This window comes from Papio anubis, chromosome 9 (assembly GCF_008728515.1).
Source record: "Papio anubis isolate 15944 chromosome 9, Panubis1.0, whole genome shotgun sequence".
NCBI lineage: Eukaryota > Metazoa > Chordata > Mammalia > Primates > Cercopithecidae > Papio > Papio anubis.
Genome location: NC_044984.1, coordinates 57,259,800 through 57,274,201, shown reverse-complemented (window position 1 = coordinate 57,274,201; position 14,402 = coordinate 57,259,800). Strand labels below are relative to the sequence as shown.

Here is a 14,402-nt window from a genome sequence, read left to right as displayed (position 1 = left end):
CAGAAGCAGGTGGACAGCTTCATGCGGGGAAGTTCTAGTGCAGGCCTGCTTGCGGTGTGTGGCCTCTGAGTAGAGAAGTTAATATGTGAGCATTGCATATGCTAGATTTGAATTTTGAATGTGACAATGAGACTGTTGTTTCAAAGCAATTCCCTAAGTGGCTGTTTGCTCAAGACTTTTGTAGTGTGAACAGAGATTTGGGGGAGGGGGAGAAGCCATCTGCTCCAGAATAGTCTTCGAATGACACGATCAAATGACTGCAGAGCAAACTGGAGGGAGTCCAACAGAAAGTTCCCGTCTGCTGCATCCAGCCCCAACCAGCACTCGAGCCATTGTGTTTATGTGAAAGCTCACACGCAGGTTTCAAAGGCAAGGCCGTGATAACCAGGAATGTAAGTGAGATGAGTGTGGAAAAGGCCATGTCAGGGGAGCTTTCTCACCCCGTATCTCACCAATATACCATTTGGAAAACTAAAAAGCCAGGCTTTAGAGAGAAGCTCAGTCTTTTTTCCTGATGCCTTCAGCTATGCATTTGGTTGCAATCAATGTATCAGATCAAATGAAAAAGTCGCATTCCTTTGTAAGTTCATTTTTATGTGCTCATCTTCTATTAGTGGTTAGACTCTGAAATCTATTTACTTAAAATATGAGGCAATTTTCTTGTTTTTAAAATATGGCCTGTCTCAATTTGCAAAGCATCCTTGATTCTTATTTTGTTTCTCTAAATATGTGTCTGTATGTGTTTTTTCTTTTTCTTTTTGCTATTAGGCATTCATGCAGCCTCACTTGCTGGGAAATGAGTTCACACATTTGGAGTTTCCAAGGAGAGTACAGAGAAAGGAGCTTGGAAAGAAGATGCTCTACAGGGACTTTAACATGACAGGCTGGTAAGAACATGCCTTCCTCCGCCTCGGCACCACACAGTGTGTGTGAAGGAAGCATCACCACCATAAAAAGCCACTTACACAGTTTGGATCAGGAAGCACAGCCAGAGACCTGGGTTTGTGGTGAAGGACAAGGGGCTACACCTACCTCTGCTATTTTTCCTTAGGACCAAATCACAGGCCTTGGTTTGCCTCTCTGCTTCTTCGAGGCTCTCCTTGGGGACACTGGACCCCGTGAAACTAACCTGATTTCTCACTTCACATGCAGCAAACATTTGAGGGCTTTAAAAACACATGAAGCTTTATCTGTTTAGGTCAGGGTTATTAAAGAGGTAGAATGGCCAAAGGTTTATTGGCCAGACTGACTTGGGTTCAAATCCTGACTCTGACTTTTCTAAATGAGCAAAGTTGGCCAAATTGCTTAACCTCTAGAGCCCATTTTTCCATGGATAAAGTGAAAAAAAGATATATCCTTTGAAGGTTCATTATCAAGGCTAAAGTTAATGAGCTATTCTCATTAATATCACATTCAAATTGAAATAAGAACTCTTGTCTAGGGGGTTCTCTTATTCCAAAAACACAACTGTGTAAGCATCAAGACCATTTCTAGAATGGAGCAGTGGCTAAAGTTGACTAAGACCTCATCATTTCTTGTATCTGACTAACAGATATGATGATAAGTACTTACACTCTATGGTTGATATAAGGATTAGATGAGAGTGCAGTGCCTGGCACTGTGTGGGTGAAGATTTGCTCTTGTGCCCTGGCGTCCTAACAAGTGAGCCTCCTGCCAGTCTGGAAGAACATATGAGAATGAGACAATGGACCCTTTCTTCCCCGTATCTCCAACAGAGTCGAAGTAGATTTTCTTATCTCTTCCCCACTGACCAAAATAGCAATAGCAGATGGTCACAGCCCAAATTCCCATGGTGATGACTTGGCCAGGGATCTACCGCCAGGCTATATACTGTCTTCAGGGAACAAGTTGAGCTACCCAGGGAAGATAAGAGGCCAATCTAAGGGACTTCTGGTTGTCCTTTGCAAACCAATAGAAGTTCCTCACCTGTATCCACTCTTCTTCCTCTACAACAAGGTTAGCAAACTATGACCTAAGAGTCAGATTCTGCCTACCCCACCTACTTCTATAAATAATTTTTTAAAATATAGCTATTCCCATTTGTTTGTTTGATCTGTGACTGCCTTCATTCACACTGCAACAGGGCAGTTAAGTAGTTGCGTCAGAGACTGGTTCTCAAGCCTAAGAATTTACCCCTGCTCTAAAATATGAATGGATTTATCAGAAAGGGTTCACCTTTGCAGCTCTGAGTTCTGGGGTTTTGATGCCCCAGGGTCATCATACCAACCCTGACTAGGTTTTCTTGTAAATCCATTTTTATTTAGTTAGCAAAATCAGCACTTGTACAGGAAAAGTTTAAGGTGAGAGCTAGTGTAATTCAGCAAAGCATCATGGGGTTTAGTCTGGGAATTGTAGAATTTGGAAAGATGGAAGGTTAGGAACCCACATGGTTGTAAACACATGAAAAGAGTAGATCTAAAAGATATCGAGGAATATGACTAAATAGAAGAGGAGAGACTGTGAGAGACAGACGGGGCTGGTACTGAGGGAACATGATAGGGAAAATGGGATGCCAGACAAATTTAGATTTACTGGGAAGCTGTGGGGTGCTCTTATATATTCCTAAGAAAGAGAATTAAATGGAAGCAATGTTTATGGAAGGCCATTCTAAGAGAAGTTGGAATGAAATTGACTAGGAGAGAAAGCAGATTCAGGTACCCAGAGAAAAACTATCATAGCAACATTTATGTGAGGTCTCAAGGACTAAATAGAGGGATAGAAGCAGAAAACACAGAAGGAACGAAAATGAGTAAGAAACTAAATGATTTAGGCCAGGGGATAAAGGTAAGTCTTTGACAACACCAGTTGCCTATTTAAATGTGTCTCTTCAACAAGTCTGTAGTCTCCTTGAGGGGGACACCAGTGCCTAGTCCTGTGCCTGACACATAGTAGACAGGCAGCAATTACGTATTGGCTGAAAGGAAGAAAAGAAGTATAATTGACACAAGTGGGGAGGTCAATGTTGCAGACAGTCGATGTGCACATTTAAAACAGATTGAGCTTGAGGCAAGGCTGTACCTATGTTCTTTCTCTGCCAGAAAGGCAAATTAGATCTAAAGTAGTCAAAACAAATGGTAAATATCTGCCTAGGATTTTGTAATAAGGAAAAGTATCTTTGTTGCAGATGCTTAGTATTGATTCAAAGAGGGAGAAGAACAGCTCATTGTTACTAACTTTGAAAAGCACTCCTAATGAGATAATAGGCATCCTCACTTTAATAGGCAAGATGCTTTCAAAGGCTGTAAAGGTTCCACTCAAATGTCTCTTTGTAAGTAGAATGTGTGACAGGGTTAGTTTTTTTATGTTTCTTTCTCTAAACCCTGGAAGCTCTGTTTTTTGTTTGTTTGTTTGTCTTGTTTTGGTTTGGTTTGGTTTGGTTTTAGTGGCTTGTACATTTTAATATTTAGCAAATGTCTAAAGATTGTCCCGGTTTTATAATTTTTTTAAAAAAAATGTAGCTAAGTTCAGGGACTAGATTATATCCAACTTTATATGCACACAGCTACTTTCTTTCAGTCTTGCGTGCACACTTCCTCTTGTTCTCTTTCTCATTTTCTCTCTCTCTCTCTCTCTCTCTCTCTCTCTCTCTGCATTAGCATGGTCCTAAGCAGATAAACAGTCCACAAATGGGCTGTTTTTAATTGTATGGAACTTCACAGAAGGTACTGAATAATGAAGGAGCCACAACTGAGAATGGCTTTAGTCAGACGTGATTTGCTGATTTGTTTTCAGCCTAATTCCCCACACGGCTGTTGGCTCGCAACCTTGGCTACAAGCAGATTTATGTGCATCTTTGTGCATTTCCTACCTGTTCTGACTTTTGATTTGAAAATAGGACTCAAGGTGAAGAAAAGCCCTTTACATCTTTGTTAGAAGAACCTAAGAAATTGAAAACCAGTTTAGGCCAAGCACAGTGGCTCACACCTATAATCCCAGCATTTGGGGAGGCATAGGTGGTAGGATCAGTTCAGTCCAGGAATTTGAGGGTGCAGTGAGTCAGAATCACGCCACTGCACTCCAGTCTGGGCAACAGAGCAAAACCGCATCTCTAAATAAGTAAATGAATCAATAAATCAATCATCCATTCAATTTAGACTACTGCCTACATAAAGCACCCCCACCCAACTTTAATGAATTCCTTTTTAAAATGTTTTTACCCTCTAACAGAAAGCCTTAGATCTAGCAATTATTTTTTAGGACTTAAAGATGGGAGGCTGGGCATGGTGGCAGATGCCTATAATCCTGGCACTTTGAGAGGCCGAGATGGGAGGATCACTTGAGCCCGGGAGTTCAAGACCAGCCTGGGCAACATAAGGAGACCCCATCTCTATAACAAATTTTTTAAATTAGCCAGGCATGGTGGCACATGCCTATGGTCTCAGCTCCTCGGGAGGCTGAGGTGGAAGGATTACTTGGGCCTGGAACCCATTTTTCTGAAACCTTCTCACAGGTAAAAGCTGTGAGAATCCTTGTAATAAAGGATTACTACTGCAAAGCTGTTTAATCCTTGTAGTAAATGCCTAGTTGTGGAATTTTTTTTCTTCTTCATCCGCCACTAATCATCATGATAATGGGGTCGACAATTACTGGAAGAGCTAAGGGCCAGACACTATGATGAGAGCTTTACCTGATTCCTCATACCTAACTCTTAAAACAGTCCTAGGAACTAGGTACATTTTACAGATGAGGAAACTGAGGCACAGAGCTAAGTTGCTCAAGGTTATAGAACTCGTAAAAGGAGAATGTGGGATATGGATCTAGGCAGTGTAACTTCAGAGTGTGTGGTGCTTACTAAGGTGCTGAACTGCCAGATGTGGAATGACTGCCCCTGACTCCCATTTTGCTGGTGAGCACATTGAGGCCTAGAGGTATTAGGCGGTTTGCGCAGCCTCCCCTGCCGCAAACGTGTCAGAATAAGGACTGGAATCCAGGTTTCTGACTCTTTGTTGGGGTTCTTACACAAGGTGCCAGTCAGCTTTTCTTCAGGATAATTAGACATGATAATTCCGTTTCGAGCTTCGATGTACATTTAAGCAAGGGCTGTCTATCCACCAGGACCAGGACCGGTGTCTTGACGATCCTATAGGGTCAAGAGGATGGAATGAAGCATATTAGGAGCTGCTGAGGCCGTCACTTTTCTAGTCCCCAGTCTGACCCTGTAGACCATTGGTCAAATTAAACTGATGCTTCACACTTCTCACTAAGAGCCTGTGTCATTTGGGGGTGGGGGTTCTGGGGGAAGATCCCAAAAGAACCAGTTCTTAGAAAACTTGCCTGCTCAAATTAGAGGAGCATCGCGCCGGCACTCAGTGGTGTGTCTGCCGCAGGAGGAAGTGTGGGAGAGGATGTCAGCTCTGGGAAGCCTTGTCTCATAATTAAGAATGAGTCTGTTGCCTCTTTATGGGGATCCTTTTTTTCCCACCCTCGTGCTTTCTCAGAGACTGTGGAGCAGCTTGGCAGGCCCAAATTGTTTTGAGGACAAAAGGTTATTGTCACCAGGACCTTCATAATGCAGTTGGCCTCTTCCCTGGCTCCCCCACCTCCCCTTCCCCCTCTCCTCAGATAGTTTGCACAGTGGCTTGATTTACAAAGCCGCTCTCTTCGCAGTGCCCCCAGCGCTGAGTTCATTCCTGATGGAGTCTTCCCTTGCTCTCCCTATCACCCCCTTGGCTCTCACCTCCTGTGCATGGTGTCATTGGTCCCGGTGCCAGAATCCTCACGCTGGGGCCCATCCTCCCCATCCCTTTGTGTTGAGCTGCTGTTGCAGGATGCACACTGTAGCTGGCATTGTGTTGCCTTGAGAGCAGTGTATCCCGACCCGCAGCCCTCTGAGATGTCTCAGGCTGTAATTTACTGGCGAGTGTCTGTGTTACCGAGTTGAAACAGCAGTTTCTCACAGCTGGCTTTGTGGCACCAAGTCTCTGCTCCTGTGACCGCTAGCTATTTCGCTTTCTCAAGTAGGACCAGTGTACTTTGTGCCATGTCCAGCCACATGGGGTGGCAAGCAAGCCAGGGACCCAGAAGGACATGTGTGTGGGAGCGGGCTGAAACTTCACCCATGGCGCCAGGCCAGATTCTCCGGCAGCTGTTCCTGGGCTGATGGGATTTGTAGAGAGAGCAAGGGCCAAAGAAGAAAAGTCCATCTTGTGAATGCTAGATTGCTTCCAGATGGTTCTGGTCATGAGCAAAGTATACCAGAATTCTTCCTTTAAGCAAAGCCTTTCTAACGCTATGATGGTCTTATTTCAGGGGCAGGCTGGACTGGTAACTTGAGATCACATGCTTGATTTGGTAAAGAGAGTCCTGTTTTGGTGATAGGCACCTTGCGTACTTTGCTCTGCCAAGCTTCTGGGGCCTTGGGTAAATCCTGGCCTAGGTCTCCCGCTTGTAAAATACTTCCTCTGACCATTGCTGCCAACCTGTAAGTGTGGTGGGGGCAGGGGTGGGCTTCGCTCTGCTTTTAGAGCTGCTGGAAAAGACAGATCCCATTAGAAAGATTCCAGAGATGGCAATGTTTTATTTTGTCCTGTAGAGCCCCTAATTTTTATAATTCTAACTTGATGATATATCACGATAAGTTTCCCTCCTCTCTTTTCCTTAAAACTATGAGCAAATAGGGGATTTTCCACTGGGAGCAGAGTGGAGTCAGCTCGTTTTCTCCTTTCAGCACTTTCTGCTTTTATTGAGGCAAAGAAAACCTTTTCCGTTCTCTGTGCTCTCGAGCACGGTAGCCACTAGCTACATGTGGCCATTTCAATTAGTTAAAATTACATAAATTAAAAATGTATTTCCCAAGTTGCCCCAGCCGAATCTCAGTTGCTCAGGAACCACATGTGGCTAGTGGCTGCTGAACTGGACCATGCGGATATAGAACGTTTCCATCATCACGGAAAGTTCTACGGGATGGTGCTGTGGTCTACATTGTAGAAGAGCGTGGGTGTAGTTGGGAATGGGGTGGTGCAAGGAGCTCTCTGTAACTCAACATCCCAACAGCAAAGAGTTTTTTGTTTTGTTTTTTTTTTTTTTTTTTTTTTTTAAAGACGGGGTCTCACTCTGCCACCCAGGCTGGAAGGCGATCGCATGACCACAGCTCACTGCAGCCTCCACCTCCCAGGCTCAGGTGAGAAAGAGGGAAAAGTACCAAGTTTGAATTTTTCAATTACTCTGTAAAACTTGAGTCAAGCCTCTTGAGTAGCTGGTACTATAGGTGTGTGACACCACACCCTGCTAATTTTTGTGTATTTTATAGAGACAGGGTTTTGCCATGTTACCCAGACTGGTCTCGAACTCCTGGGTTCAAGCAGTCCTCCTGCCTCAGCCTTCCAAAGTGCTGAGATTACAGGCATGAGCCACCGAACCTGGCAGCAAAGAGTTTTTTAAAAGCTAGGTACTGATAAGTGTGGACAGGGAATGGTGTAGCCACACCAGCCTCTGGTGCCTCTGCTGCCGGACTCTGAGTCTGCAGACGGGTGGGCTTCACACCCCTTTTCTGATCCCCGGGGGCATCAGTCATGGTGCTTGGGAACAACTCACCTCATAGCCAGTGGTCACTTTTGGGCCACCAAGAAGCTGCATCCAGCTGGCCAGACTAAAGAGAGACCCATTTCATCGGCCCTAGTCAGTAGTGCACCTCCCCTCCCCAAGCAGCCCAGCAGCCTTCTTTCAGCTCTCTCAGCTGTCTCCTGGATGAGGACCAGCTGTTGGCACTGTTGTCCCTCTTGCTTTTCCTTTGATTTCTTGGGGAGTATCTCAGGCCCTGAGAATATGATTTAAAAGCAGCTTGGTTTCCAACCCTTTCCATTGTGTTTGGGGCGACCTTTATTCTCCATCTATAGCCTGGAGCTTGGCTTGGGGAGGGGAGGCACAGCCCCACAGCATCAGGCTTCTTACCAACAATCCAGATGCTTTCTGGAGAGAGAAACTCACTGGAGATAGTTCCACGCATGGTCTGGAGCTGCCAGGTTGGGTTTTACAAATATAGATACAGCTTCTATCTTATTCTTTATTGCTGTCTTCAATGCCCTCTGACAGTGCATTCAAGCAGGCTGACAAGGAAGTGGATGAGCAGATTGAGAAACGCCACAGAATGCTTTATGAAGCCAACTCCAGAGCTGCACACGCATTTAATATAAATTGATTTATTGAATCAAGCACAGAAGCCCTGTTACAGAAACCCCAGGCTTTATCCTCTTGAGGACCACCTAATAAAGCAGCCCCAACTGACACTCCTCATTAGCTTTTCCACAGATCCCAAGGCAGTTTTTAAAGGGACAGTGTCCCTCTTTTGGGCCCGAATTGATATGTTGGCCATGCCTGTGGGTCTAATTAGCTCGGCATTATTAGCCTTCCTTGGAAACCCTGCATTTTTGAACAGCTTGACTCTTGAGTTTTACAGAGTAATTGAAAAATTCAAACTCGGTACTTTTCCCTCTTTCTGCTTTTAATCACTCTTAACCCAGTCTTCGGAAATTTACCTACAGATGTCTCTGGCATTTGGGGGGCACAGAAGGCTCTCTCAGTCCCACCCCAGTGTAAATCCTGATGTTGCTGTCATGCCACAGCACATGAGGAGACTTTTTATACTCACCAGAGAAATATGATATTTTAATTTTATAATTACTTCACAAGAAAGCAGGCCTTTCCCTAGTGAAACCTGGTATTCATTTCCTCTCAGCAACTTGTATTTTCATAATTTAATGATTACGGGCCACCTTGGCAGCAGTCTGATTGCTGAAAGCACTCTGAAAATCTGACCTTGTAGAGAAAGGGGCAGGGGGGATCATTTCAGAGAATTTTAACCCCAAACCTCAATAGATTATCCAGGATGCGGATAGGCTGGGGCAGGGATTAGGCACCTGAAAAGTCCCTGTGTTCCAAATTCCAGTGGGGCTGGAGTCCAAGTCAGAATGGGTCAGCCCCACACGGGGAGGGGCCTCTCCCGGGGCTTCCAGAGCTAAGATGATGAATGGTTATTTGCTATGTGCATGTTCTGCATCTTTTCAAGATTTGCAGCTCTAGCTGCAGGAGCAGCAGGGAAGAAAGCGGGCCCTGCTGCGTGCAGCACATCTCCTGACAGTGATGAATGACTCCCTGCTCCCTGCCTTCCTGCGCAGGAGGCCAGTGGAAGCTATGGGGTCTTTACGAATGGTTGCAAGCCAAGACAGACAGGCTTTGTCAGACCACAGGGAGGAGAAAGAAAAGAGATGCCCCCACCAGCTCGCTCCCTATTGATCATCACTCACCCTGCACACGCATGCACGCATGAATGCACTCACACACGTCTCTCTGCTTCAATGAGTAAAAGTTTATTGTCCTAAAGTGGCCAAACTACTTCCAAGCCTTTCTTCCCCACTCAGACCCTTCGAATACTCACAGCATTTATCTCTATTATCCACATACGTTTAAGCAGAGTGTGTGTACCGCGCGTCCCCTGTGACTGGTGTTTGGGGTTGTACAGTATGTATATGATGAGAACATAGCTACAAGTCATCTGGGGAAGTTTGGGGATGTCAAGTGCTTATAAAAATCTCTCTTAAAGTAGTGTCCTTTTAACCAAGAAGGCCCTGTAGACACTTCTCATATATTTGACAGACTTGTATTGTGCACCTACTACACAGTAGATGTTGAGTAGCAGTTAAGAGCAAGGACGCTGGAGCCAGACTGCCTAGCTGGGCCAATCCCCACCTCAGATCATTTTGCCACTCTCAACTTGGCTTCCCCATTTGTAAAATGAAGCTAACAATGGTACTTGAGGCCAGGTGTAGTGGCTCACGCCTGTAATCCCAACACTTTGGGAGGCTGAAGCGGGTGGATCCTTTGTGGCCATGAGTTCAAGACCAGCCTGGGCAACATGGGGAGACCCTGTCTCTACAAAAAATACAAAAATTTTCTGGGGGTGGTGGCATGTGCCTATAGTCCCAGCTATCTGGGGGGCTGAGGTGGGCAGATCACTTGAGCCCAGGAAGTCAAGGCTGCAGGGAGCTGTGATCATACCGCTGCACTCCAGCCTGGGCAAAAGAACAAGATCCTATCTCAGACAAACAAACAAAACAGTACATGATAATAGTTGGGATATCATGGGTTAGTAAGGTTGAGTGCATTGAACAAAGCCTGGCATATAATAGTGCACGATGAGTGTCTAATACTATAATCATTAGCTATTATGGAGAGTGAAATGGTCAGCAAGAGCTGCTGCTGGCCTCAGGATGTTTACAATCTATTATTTGCTGAAATGCTGCCTCTGCAAGGTAATGAGAAGCTAGAAAACAAAAAGACAAAGGAAGGCAGTTTTGAGAAGAAACTAAAGTCAGATCAGGTCTGCTGGCTGCCTCTGCCTAGCAGGTCTGTCCTGCAGCGTGGCAGATGAAGATGGGTTTGGCACAGAGAAGGTAGAGCTCTTGTCTGTCAGAAGAGGCACCATCAGTACAGTCAGGAAACCCGTTGCCAGCCCCTCTGTCCCAGGCACTATATTTGATAGGATGTTTTTTGGTTTGGGGACTTGCTTATATTTGCCTCTGGCTTCTAGATGCTGGACTTTTTTTTTTTTTTTTTTAAAGAGACAGTCTCACTCCACTCTGTCGCCCAGGCTGGAGTGCAGTGGTATGATCTCAGCCCACTGCAACCTCCACCTCTCAGGTTCAAATGATTTTGATGCCTCAGCCTCCTGAGTAGCTGGGACTATAGGCGTGCACCAACATGCCGGGCTAATTTTTGTATTTTTAGTAGAGACAGGGTTTCACTATGTTGGCCTGGCTGGTCTGGAACTCCTGAGCTCAAGTGATCTGACCACCTTGGCCTCCCAAAGTGCTGGGATTACAGGTGTGAGCCACACCGCACCCAGCTGATGCTGGACCTTTTAATGTACTCCTGTGGCCTTCCAAACCATACCCAAGAAACTGGGAGGGTCAAACCTGTCTGTGGTTAAAGCATGTCCTTGCACCGGAAGGATCTCATCAGATAGGACTATGTTAGCTTCAAAGAAATTGCCATGTGGCCCAAGACTGACTTTCTGGAATTTTTTTTTTTTTTTTTTGAGATGGAGTTTCACTCTTGTTGCCCAGGCTGGAGTGCAATGGCGTGATCCGGCTCACTGCAACCTCCGCTTCCTGGGTTTAAGCGATTCTCCTGCCTCAGCCTCCCAAGTAGCTGGGATTACAGGCATGTGCCACCACACCTGGCTAATTCTGTATTTTTAGTAGAGATGGGGTTTCTCCATGTTGGTCAAGCTGGTTGTGAACTCCCGACCTCAGATGATCTGCCTGCCTCAGCCTCCCAAAGTGCTGGGATTACAGTTGTGAGCCACTGCGCCTGGCCTTTCTGGAAATTAATTGAACAATGTCATTTCACCTTGAAACCTATTCTTCAAATTTCAGCAGTGGGGGAAGTAGATCTGTTAGAATGTATGTATAAATAACTACAGGAACACAAAAGATAAGAGTTATACAAAAAGGTTTGAAGAAAATGCCCGTGGCTGTGGTGGAGGGAGTAGTCGTTTTGAGAGGGGAGACTGGGATTGGGGAGGACTTCTTGGAGAAGATTGTTTGAACCAAAGATCTGGATTATGAGAGGGGTTTCAAGAAGGCTGGAGAGAAGGCCATTCTGAGCAAAGGGCACTGTGCCAGCAGAAGCCCAGAGGGGTGAAAATGTGATGTGTGTTTTGGGAATTTGGAAGCCAGAGATAATATTCAAAATATTTTGACAATCAAAATGGACGAGTAGGCCCCAGCTGGGCTGCAGCAGGGTCCTAGAAGCCTCCCTGCTGTGCCAGGTATTAACCCTTTATTTACTGTTACATCTTGGGGATTCTAGGGGAGAGTCCAGAGCAGCAGATGGGGCATTCATGGAGATTGAGACAGCCATTGTTTGCCGACTAGCATGGAGTGTTTCAGTGTTTTAGCCCTTCGTGTGCAGTTATGTTGGTGTATATCAGCTAGATAACGGTCCTGGGAGGCTCACATAAGTGTCATGTAGGAGGGAGCGAGAGGGTGGAGAGCAGCAGTGGGCAGCGAAGCAGACTATGAAACTAGGTAAGTACATTGGAGTCAGCTCATGGGGAACCAGGCTAAGGATGCCAATAATGAACAGAATTTTCCCACCCTTAAGAGCTCCACACCTTAGGGTGGAATGTGAAGTATGAAAATTACACACAGGGCAGAAATACAGAGCTGACAATATGTATATGAAGGACATATAGGGGACTCCTAGGAGAAGAGGGAGGGGGCGTGAGCTGAAAAACTACCTATCGGGTACTATGCTGACACTTGGGTGATGGGACCATCTGTACGTCAAACCTTAGCATTACACAGTATACGAGTGTAACAAGCCTGCACATGTACCTCCTGAATCCAAAATACATAATAAATGAATAAAAATAAAATTTTTATCAGTGACTTAAAAGGTGATTGAAGAAAAGAAAAGGACACATGGACCAATTCTCAGCCTATTTTTAGGATCCCATTTTTCAGGAAATTCCAGAGAAGTAGGTACACTGCCACTCGTGAAATTTTCCAGGTACTCACAAGCCCACCAAGGAAACATTTTCCTGCGTCCAACCAACACTTTAGCAGTTATAATTAGTTCACTCTTACCAGAGCTTGATAAGTTTTCTGCTTTTCCCAGCTCCCGAGGTTTCCCAGCAGGAAATTGGCACAGCTGGTTTCGAGCTGATAATCCTATGAAGATGCTCACCTGCGGTGGCCTGGGGGCATCTTCATCTAAATCATCTGAGGTGCTGGTTTAAAACTCCTTGCTTCTGGGCTTACCCTAGTAATCCACACACAAGAGCTGGAAAGCCACCACTCCAACCTCTGAAAAATCTCAACCTACCACCACTGTCCTCTTACCTTGAGACAAGTAAATCAAGGACTTATTAAGAGAGAGGCTGAAGTTTTGTGTGTCTGTTCCTTGCTGGAGCGCTGAATGCAGATCTCTCTGTAAGGGCCAGGAAGGCTGATGACAAAGATGCCAGCAGTGTTTCAGGACCAGCGTGCTATTTGTCAGTTGCCTGTCTCCTTTGCTGTGATCAGATCATAAGGAAAGCTTCAGAAGCCTCATGAGGGAATGGAGCACATTCACTTTTTGTTCTTCATCTGGTTGTTCTGGCAAAAGCAATGATATTCTGCCATATTCTCGATTTAGTTTCTGCTGAGATGGGATCAGCCTTGTCAGTCTTCCAGGGTAGATCAGATGCTATGTACCTCTCTCTGTACCTAAAGGACAAGGCACAGGGCTTCATCTCTGTGAGACAATCAGTTTCAACTACTATTCATTCAGTGAACCAGGTGTCAAGTTGGGCATTGAAGATACAAAGAAGAAAAAAACAGTCCCAACCCTCAAGGTGTTTACAGTCTAGTGTCAGGACAGGGCCATATATGGATGATTAGTTTCATACAAAACTGATAGACAAAGGTTTACCTAGAGTGAAGCTTTGTCATCTGGGGCAATTACTGAAAACATTCCAGGGTCTACCTTATCTGCTGCATTAGAATCCCTATGGATTCTGCATTTTTTAATCAGCGCCCCAGGCGATTGCTGTATATCCTTAAACACTGGCTTTGGGCAGCCCTAGACTTTGTTACAATGGATATGAACAACAGTTTGCAGAAGTGATTGGTTAAAGAGCACTGTGCAGCCTGGGCTGTAAAAATATTGGGACTCGGCCGGGTGCGGTGGCTCAAGCCTGTAATCCCAGCACTTTGGGAGGCCGAGACGGGCGGATCACAAGGTCAGGAGATCGAGACCATCCTGGTTAACACGGTGAAACCCCGTCTCTACTAAAAAATACAAAAATCTAGCCGGGCGAGGTGGCAGGCGCCTGTAGTCCCAGCTACTCGGGAGGCTGAGCCAGGAGAATGGCGTGAACCCGGGAGGCGGAGCTTGCAGTGAGCTGAGATCTGGCCACTGCACTCCAGCCTGGGCGACAGAGCTAGACTCCGTCTCAAAAAAAAAAAAAAAAATATTGGGACTCCTGGGCTGCTGGTGGTCTTCGCCCCGGTTACCCCCTTGCTATTGCTTGGGAATGTCTTTGTCCACCTGCAGTGAGCCAGTGACTGTTCATAAGGTGCCAGTACACTGGACTGGCAGTGGCTGATAAGGGATGGCAAAGCCTTCAGGTACAGCAGTGGGTCAGGGTCAGATTAGGCCTCCTCTTTTTCCTTTTTTGTGCCCATAACCTGGATACTCCAGCCTTCACGCATAGTATAAATACATGGGATAGGCCAGGAGACCGTGCTGCCCAGGGCATTTAACTTATTGGTTTCTCATTCCTGCTCATCCTCAGTAAATGCTACACACCCCATCCCGAAGGGGTCCCATTGGATCACGCTGTGGAAAGCTGGGCACCTAGGTATGAAAATTTGGAGTCTGAGTTTATTGCACCCGAA

At 45.7% G+C, this 14,402-nt stretch overlaps 1 protein-coding gene across 4 annotated transcripts in view; it reads left to right on the top strand.

The window, feature by feature from the left end:
* Positions 1-14,402, top strand: part of PPM1H (protein phosphatase, Mg2+/Mn2+ dependent 1H) — a 288,361-nt gene that overhangs the window by 211,401 nt on the left and 62,558 nt on the right. For all 4 annotated transcript variants that reach the window (XR_004176102.1, XR_004176103.1, XM_003906709.5 and 1 more), the window contains exon 6: positions 769-887. Coding sequence is in view for 2 of the 4 variants with exons in the window: in XM_003906709.5 (XP_003906758.2) it covers positions 769-887 (119 nt within the window). In the remaining 2 variants the exon portion in view is untranslated. The remainder of the gene's footprint in view (positions 1-768; positions 888-14,402) is intronic.